Raw genomic sequence first — 8,980 nt, 5'->3', positions numbered from 1 at the left:
TTTGTTGCCGCGCTGCAGAAAAGCATCCGAATTGTTGTTTTTTTTTATTAGCTGAGAATGTCTGTTTAATACGCAACGCAAAATTTAACAATTTAGTATTGACCAGTCAACTCTTAACTTAATGATGTAAAGGGCGTTTCACTACTTTCAGAAACAATTCAAACATACATTTCATGATCAATCAAATTGCATTATAGAAACAGGTAACAACAAAAAGCAAACGCCAGGCTTTCAAGGCTGGTGCAAGTGGCAGAATAACAACCAGAATAGGCAACCACCACTGCAACAGCAGGATAGCAGCAACAACAGCGACATCAATGATGCAGATGACGAGATGCCTTCGCCATCTCTGGATGAGATTTCCAGCGCCATCAACCAGCTTCAAAGTAATAAGTCTGCTGGCAGTGATGGACTGGCGGCCGAGCTCTTCAAAATGGGACCGGAGGATTTTTCGAAATGCATCAGCTGATCATGAAAATCTGGGAGCAGGAGGAACTACCGGAGGAGTGGAAGCTGGGTGTCATTCATTCAGTCTACAAAAAGGGTTACAGGCTGGTACTCTCGAATTTTAGTGCCATCACAGTCCTCAATGCCGTCTACAAGATACTGTGCCATATCCTGTTTTGCAGACTTGCGACCCTTGCTACAAATTCGTAATCTTTGAAGATTCGTGAATCTTTAGAGATTCATGAATCTTTGAAGATGCGACTCAAGATTCGAATCACTCATCACTGAAAATTCATATGAATGAATCTCAACGAAATATTCATGACCAACACTACCATGACCGGGGTACAGTGCAAGGTGAGAGTATCGAACTAGACGTCGGAATCGTTCAAATCTCACAGGGGTCTGAGGCACTGGTGGCGGACTCTCCTGTCTGCTCTTCATCGCCCTGGAAGGTGTAATTCGACGACAGCGACTGTTTGTGAGGCGTACACCCGACTCAAACGCGAAGTAGCAAGAATTGGATTTGAGAATCAATGACGAAGTATCTGCTTGGCGGAGACTCAGTCCGTGATAAGGCCCAACTGGAACGTAGTGTATTAGTTGATGGCGACTACCCTGGAAATGATAGAAGAGTTCTGCTATCTTGGGACGGTCGTTACTTCAGACAACGACATCAGCAGCGAAATCCGGAGACGCATTATGCAGGAGAATCGTGCATACTATGGGCTTCACCGACTGCTGACATCCAAAAGACTTTGAGCCCGCACGAAATCTGAGATATATCGCACATTGATTCATCCGGTGTTCCTCTATGGATACAAGTCTTGGACTATTCGAGCGGAGGATGCAAATGCTCTGGACGTGTTTGAGCGACGCATCATCCGGGCCATCCTTGGCGGTGTGTTCTAGCATAGAGTTTGAAGGAGAAGGATAAACCACAATCTTGCTGAGATATACGGCGAACCAAGCATCCTGACGGTGGCGAACGCTGGCAGGATACGATGGCTAGGGCATGCCATGAGGATGCCGGACTCATGCCCCTCCAAGAAGGTGTGAAGCGAGACCTTGGCCGGGCATGTCACGGCGACATGCTCCATAGTGAGCAGAACAACAAGAGAGAGAGAGAGAGAAAGAGAGAGAGAGAGAGAGAGAGAGAAAGAGAGAGAGAGAATTTTAACCCCTGATAGTTGTGTATTTAAACTTTTGCTTTTACTAAACTTTCGAACGGCTTTACATAAATTTCAAGCCCTTCTACAATTTTGCAGAATAGCTTCCAGTTTTACCTTTCTCTAGCATCATCATTTTAGTTGATTGTTTTCAACACAGCCACATTTTTGCCAGTTTTGATTACTTGCTAGATTGTATTTCAATTTCAACCCCTGTGTCTATGTATCCTTTCATACATCAGCAGATACTAAGAGCTTTTTTCTTTACTGTTTACTATTGACGTTGCGCTATACATAATACAGAAAGAAAAGGAAATATCATCTGTTTTTTCACATTCGCTTTTTCAAGTTTTCTTCTAGTTTTTTTTAAGCTTCAACAGTGAGAAGCCAAAAGCTTCAATTCAAAAATTGATTTCGAGCAGTCTACTGCAAGCTTTCACTGTTCGCCCGCTTGTGCTTTGAGATACTAAAGTTTGCACTGACTGCTCGAAAATGATCAATTCAAACACTAAATCGATAAATAAATGCCACTGCAGTGTGTCGCCTGTCTGTGTGTTGTACATTTTGTTTCATTTATAATAAATTAATGGTAGACTTACAAGCTGTTCTTATAATTTTACAAATCATCCATCGCTTCTTGATACCATGTAACGTACATTCCACATAATTCCACAACAACAGTGTTACAGCAAGTTTACATTTTCGCTTGTCACACGCATGCAAGCGTTCCTCGATTTTTTCCCCTCTTCTGTGGGCTCTATAGGGAATGCGCATGCTCCGCGTTAGGAGTATCCGAAGCGACCACGGGGTTTCGCTCGGACAGAGGACACAGTGCAACACAAAACAGTGGCTCTCATCCCGCGTGTGCATCTGTATGTGTGTGTGTGTGTGATTGTGCACCCTCTCCCTTTCTAGGCAGATAATGTGAACTAATTGCGACGTCGAAAATCATTAGCCCACGAAAAAGGTAGAATACTGCAACGTGAAGTGAAGTGTAACACGCGCCCGAAACCCCAAAAAACGGCACTGTTTTCACAGCCTCGACCGATGGCATACGTGTAAGGAGGCGCAAATCATTATTTTTGAGAGCCGAGTGCGAGCCGAGGCGGCAGTGCGGGCTGGCACGGCTCAACATCAACATATTTAACATATGTCAACACGGTACGGTGTCGCTCGTACCTTGCGCTGCCCGCAGTAGCTGCCCCAAAGTGCGCCAGACGGCATCGGAATCGGGCACCACCGGGCTCAAACCCAATCAACCGCAGCAACCACCACCGCCACCACCACCAACCGAACAATAGGCAGGTCGGTACGATGGCTGCCTCCAGCGCGTCCAAACCGCCGGAGGATGCGTCCAAGCTGGGCTACTCGTACGTCACGCCCGCCGGGATGTGCCTCCGGTTGCGCCAGAGTCTCGCCCAGTTCAGCGATCTGTTCAGCGAGTTCAACAAATACATCGCCCCGGCGTACCATCACGACCGGTGCGAGCGGTCCGTCCACATGCGGCTGTACTCGATGAACAAGCGCGAGTTCGCGACCGTCTTCCTAGCCTTTTTCGCCTGCTTCGGGCTCGGCATCTTCATCGGGCTGGCCGGCCCGCCCATCACGGTGATGAGCAAGGTGAGCGGCGGCTCGCTGCAGCCGAACGGCACGGTGGCGGCGGCGGCCGGCGACGGGGCACCGGGCGCCTACCTGGCCCGCGGCCCGTTTGTGATGCGCACCCCGCTGCTGACCACCTACTCGCAGCAGCTGTGGATCATTGCCAAGCTGACGACCGACAACACGGACGACGAGATGGTGGACAAAAAGTTCCACCTGAGCGTGCAGATCGAGGGGCTGACAGTCGACCACAAGCCGATGCCGGTGTACGGCGGCGCGCACAATGGCGGCACGGACGTGCGGAACCGCACCCGCCACCTGTCCTGCAGCTACGAGGAGTGCGACGAGTTTACCGTGCTGCACATCGGCTTCCTCGACTACGCGCACTACATCGTGACGGTGCAGTTCTACGGGCTGGAGGCGTTCCACCAGCGGTACAACATCCGGACCGTGCAGTTCTACTTCAAGTCGTACAATCCCGCGTTCACGCAGATCGAGATCTGGTTCCGGTTCATCTTCGTGCTGTTCACGTTCATCATCACGTGCTGGTTTGCTCACACGCTGCGGAAGTACCCGATGGGCGACTGGTCGATCGAGCAGAAGTGGCTCTCGATACTGTTGCCGCTGCTGCTGCTGTTTAACAGTACGTACACTTTTTTTCGTCTCGATTATGTACGTTGCTTCGGGTAACCTTGGTTGTACTCATTGCTGCAAAATGTCACGACCATCAGCTTGATGTGGTAACTTGATGTTCGTTGCCGAAACTCCATGAAAGTGCGTCATGACATGCCGAGCGCTAAATGCGAATGCTTGTGTCCAACGGGATACTCTGACTGACTATGCCGGCGCAAGCATAATCATTACTTTTTTATGGCTGTGAACAGTGCTGTCACATGCCACTGCTTCAATCACCAACTCTCATGCCTGAAACGAAGATCAAATCAGCTCACGTACAAAACTGTGATGATCAGTGGTGAGACTCAAACAGCTGGTGAACCAATCACATGCTTGGTGACATTTTTTATAGCAATTAACTCTTGGTCCCTCACTTGGTCATGACATTTTCTCCCAATGATAATCACGACAAGCTTGGAATATACTTGGCGCGCGGTCCCACACAGCAAAATGCTTGCTTTCTCGCTCTGTCTGGTTGTCTCTGTCTGGTGGACTGTCGAGTCAAACAGAGCGAGAAACCATGCTCATTTTGTTTCTTAAAACCACTCGCACGCATCGCATATCCATGACTATTGTGATGTACACCGACAGAAAATGTCGCGACCAATTGAATGAGCACAAAATGTCACCAAGCATGTGATGGTCTCACCTCTGATCCTCTCCTATGATGACATCCTCGTGTGTGATCCTCGTGACGCTGACATGATTTTGTTTCAGTCGGAATTAGTCATGACTATGTCAGTGAGATTTTGCAGAACTGATCACAGTAAAAAAAAAGTCATCACACAGTGACTGACCAAGCGTTGGTCGCAAAAATGTCACGAAGAATGTATTGAACACAACAACTTGTTGAGCATTATCTCTGATTATCACAATTGAGTACGTGACGCTAAAATAGATTTTGTTTCAGTCAGTATTATGACATTGACAGTGAAATTTTGCAGCATTGGTTGCGCTTTTAGTAGCCTGATAGCATGTTTTACATGTTTTAAAGTAGCTAAAAAGAAACTGGACGTAGTAGCAGTCATGCTTGCTATTGAAATGAACCACTGAAAAGCATCAAAAGGTGGCGGCGATGCTACCATTCACATTCAAACTCCCTTTCCCGTTACAGATCCGCTGTTTCCGCTCATCTTCATCGCGAACAGCTGGCTGCCGGGCATGATCGACGCCCTGCTCCAGACCACCTTCCTCTGCGGCATTCTCATGTTCTGGCTGTGCGTGTACCACGGGCTGCGGCAGAACGAGCGCAAGCTGCTTACCTTCTACCTGCCGAAGCTGATCGTCGTGCTGCCGATCTGGCTGTGCGCCGTGGTGCTCGGCATCTGGGAGAAGTGCGATGAGCTGAACGACCCAACGTACAGCCATTTCGAGGACTCGGAAAACTATAACGTACGTCGGCGGGAGCGGAAACCGACCTTAAAGCAAAAGAAGAGAAAAAACGTTACTAATTTTGCCTTTCAAACACTGTTTCTCCTCGCTTTGGCGGCTTCGCAGGGTTTAAAGGTGTTCGTATCGATTGCGGGCGCCATGTACTTACTCTATCTGGGACTGCTGATGCTGAAGGCGTACTCCGAGCTCCGATCGATGCCATATTTCGGTAAGGAAGGGGGAAGGGGGTTCATCCTGCATTTTCAAAACTGTTCACCGCGTTCGTTTTTTTGTTTCAAATGCAGATATGCGACTAAAAATCCTCACCCTGCTGATGCTGATCGTGCTGTCAATTTCGCTGATCGTCACGATGCAACATTTCGGCTTCGACACGCTCGAAGACAACTTCATTGCGCAGCTGTACACGAGCTACAAAAGCTCGGCCCAGTTTATGTGCTTCTACGGTTTGCTGAACTTCTATCTGTACGCGATGGCCTACGTCTACTCGCCGAGCGGTCCGGCCGTGCACGGTAAGCTTGTCGGCTCTTTGCTCACACGCAAAATAGCACGCCTCTCTCTATTTTCCACATGGTGCCCTTGCAGAACCGATCATAGCGAAGGATAATCCAACGTTCTCGATGATCAACGACTCGGACGAGGAGGTGATGTACGGTTCGGACGAGGAAAGCCGCCGGCCGCTGAACTCCGCCTGCCGAAAGGGAAACGATTACGATAGCGATTAAGGCGACTGGCGACACCACTGGCGCAGATTACGCGCAACTTACTATTCCCATCTCTTCCTTTACCCGGCGGCAAAAGAGTCCGTGCCGCCCAGTTCATTTGGTTCGTGTCGTTGTCGGTCCGGGTTGATGCGCTGCCAGCGTAGGTGCCATCCAGGGTAGGACATTTTCAAGCAGGGTAATTAATTAGGTTGACACCACAGAGAATACGTTGTGAACGCGTCAATTAGTTTCAACCACACTCGTTTTTATGCATTTTCCGGCTTTGGTGCAGCCCACGATACGCGGTTGTTTACAGGGACAGCCCGCTTTGTTTACGTTCTGTGACAGCTGGTTTTCGTGGCGGAGGCGTGCACGCGCCCGTTTACCTTAACCCGGGTGCGTTTCTCACGCGCCATCGAATGACAGCCGGCTTGCAGCGGTGTACCCAACGGACGACAATTTTGGCAAAACAGGCATTTTCCTCCCTTTGCTCCCTCGACATTGCTAGAACGATTCTAATCAATCTTTAAACCAATTGCAGCCAGATATATGCGTGTGCAGGTCTAGTTGTTACAAACTATGTAAATGTACGTGTGTGTGCGTGTGCGTGTGTGAGTGTGCGTGTGAGTCTGAGTTTCTTTTTGCCTAGTAAACGTTAACCACCCGGTTACTCCCATTCCCAAAATTTTAAGGCAAGAATAAACATTCAAGTACGCACGGGTTGGCATGAATACATGAAGTTCGTTAGCGAAACTAAGATAATAATTGTTTGCAGAAAGTCAAGATAGAGAGCGAGAAAAGGAGTAAGAGAGAAAGATACAGAGAGAGAGAGAGAGCGAGAGAGAGAAAGGAGAGAGAGAGAGCGAGAGAGCGAGAGAGAGAAAGAGAAAGTGAAAATAGGAAAATAGAACAATTAAACTTCTGGTATGTGAATTATTCCGACTCACGTACCAAGGTCCAGTAATATAGAAATATCTGGTTCACGGTTGCGATGTAATCATCAATTAGATAATGTATGAAATAAAATAACGACTAATCTAAGTGGTGGATGGAAGTTCATTTGTATCTCACCGAATTGATATGGTTTATGCTGATTCCCTGCAGAACGTTGCTTCAAGTCATTTGCAACTTACGCAGCGCTCTAGCAGCAATCGAACACGACATCGAAAATGAAAAACATTGCTAACCAACAAATCGAACATTTCAAATCCCATACATTTTTCATGTTCGATGTCGTGTTCGATTGCTGCTAGAGCGCCAGGTTAGATAACCCTACTCCAAGAAACTGCCCAAATAGCCAGCTCGGACTCCATAGCTGATTTGGGGCTGTTTAACGAAAAATCATTCCGATGTCGTACTTTGTGGGTGATTAAGGCCCGTGTCTGTGTCCATCGCATGCGATTTTATCGCACGTGCTGTCAAACGCTTTTTCGTATAATATTGCGATTATTTGGATGATTTTAATAATATAACGATTATGAAAAATTAAGTTGAGATTGTTCCTACAAAACACCAAACATTTAGTTTGACAGATAAAATCGGATGCGGCGTCCGACGAAATCAAAAATTTTTGATTCTGTCGTACGACGAAATCACACGTCCAACGTTATCTGACAAATCCCATATAAAATTTTGACAGGCCTTCCGATAAAATCGCATCCGATGGAGCACAGACACGGGTCTAAGAGATGAAACGGTACTTGGTGGAACCATAAAGCTTTTTAACAAGCACTCGGTACTCTTTTGAATCTTGCGGCTGTTTAGCCTGATGTGTATGGTTCATGATGGAACTTGAAGGCTTGTTAAGAAAGCGTACCGAACTTGGTGGAACTACATAGCTTTTTAATGCATGCCCAATTAACCAGAATTGCTTAAGCAGCTCATTTTGGCACGCTAAAGATCGCTGCTCTAATTCGCCTTTTGCAGTAGATAAACAGCATCAAAGTTCCAGGCGGTCCTTCTAAATAGCGCCTAAGCAGCTTCCTTAAGCTACGGTGCCGGGGATTATTTTTCTTTGTGTTTTATTTTCAAGCAAGCGTCATCGATGAAATAAACAACAGGATTTGTTTTGTTTGTGTACATGTGTATATTTTTCAATCCTTAAAATTCATAAATTACACGAAACGTATCACAATTTACTGTACAATCACAATCACTTCCTTCAAAATCCCTTCTTCAAAGAACTAATCTAACTTGTACAGCAGCAATGAGATGATTGGCGGCGTCTGTCTTTGACACTTTGACAAGACCCACCTTGTACCGATGTCATGCATTAAAAAGCTATGAAGTTCCACCAAGTTCGGCACACGTTCTTAACAAGCCTTAAAGTTCCATCATGAACCCTACACATAGTGTTAATCAGCCGCAAAGTTCCAAAGAGTACCATGTGCCTGTTAAAAAGCTCCATAGTTCCGCAAAGTGCCGTCTATCTCTTAATCAGCCACAAAGTACGACATTGGAACGATTTTTCGTTAAACAGCCCTAAATCAGCTATAAAGTACGAGCTGGCTATTTGGGTGACATCGGTACGAGGTGGCTCTTGTCAAAGTGTCAAAGACTGGGCGTCAATTCTCCACACCTTCTGAAAAAGCCTTCATGTTCCTTCGTGAACCATACACACTAGGCTAATCACCCAAATAGCCAGAATTGCTTAAGCAGCTCATTTTGGCACGCTAAAGATCGCTGCTCTAATTCGCCTTTTGCAGTAGATAAACAGCATCAAAGTTCCAGGCGGTCCTTCTAAATAGCGCCTAAGCAGCTTCCTTAAGCTACGGTGGCGGGGATTATTTTTCTTTGTGTTTTATTTTCAAGCAAGTGTCATCGATGAAATAAACAACAGGATTTGTTTTGTTTGTGTACATGTGTATATTTTTATACCCTTAATATTCATAAATTACACGAAACGTATCACAATTTAATGAACAATCCCAATCACTTCCTTCAAAATCCCTTCTTCAAAGAACTCATCTAACTTGTACAGCAGCAATGAGATGATTG

The 8,980-nt window shown here is 46.6% G+C and overlaps 1 protein-coding gene and 1 long non-coding RNA gene across 2 annotated transcripts; one reads left to right on the top strand and one right to left on the bottom strand.

The window, feature by feature from the left end:
• Positions 1-37: 37 nt before the first annotated feature.
• LOC133395041 (uncharacterized) lies at positions 38-6,172 on the bottom strand. The gene is made up of 3 exons (XR_009767144.1): positions 6,047-6,172; positions 5,431-5,970; positions 38-5,308 (listed from the first exon to the last, which is right to left on the bottom strand). It is a non-coding gene; the product is annotated as an uncharacterized LOC133395041 (long non-coding RNA).
• On the top strand, positions 2,931-7,024 carry LOC1272368 (transmembrane protein 181). Its single transcript, XM_311316.5, has 5 exons — positions 2,931-3,858; positions 5,005-5,282; positions 5,388-5,490; positions 5,567-5,791; positions 5,865-7,024. The coding sequence occupies exons 1-5, from the start codon at positions 2,931-2,933 to the stop codon at positions 6,002-6,004; spliced, it is 1,674 nt and encodes a 557-aa protein (XP_311316.3). The 3' UTR covers positions 6,005-7,024.
• Positions 7,025-8,980: the final 1,956 nt, after the last annotated feature.

The sequence above is a fragment of the Anopheles gambiae genome, chromosome X (genome assembly GCF_943734735.2).
Source record: "Anopheles gambiae chromosome X, idAnoGambNW_F1_1, whole genome shotgun sequence".
NCBI classification, from domain to species: domain Eukaryota; kingdom Metazoa; phylum Arthropoda; class Insecta; order Diptera; family Culicidae; genus Anopheles; species Anopheles gambiae.
Note: the sequence above shows the minus strand (reverse complement) of the source record. Positions and strands in the feature narration are given on the sequence as shown.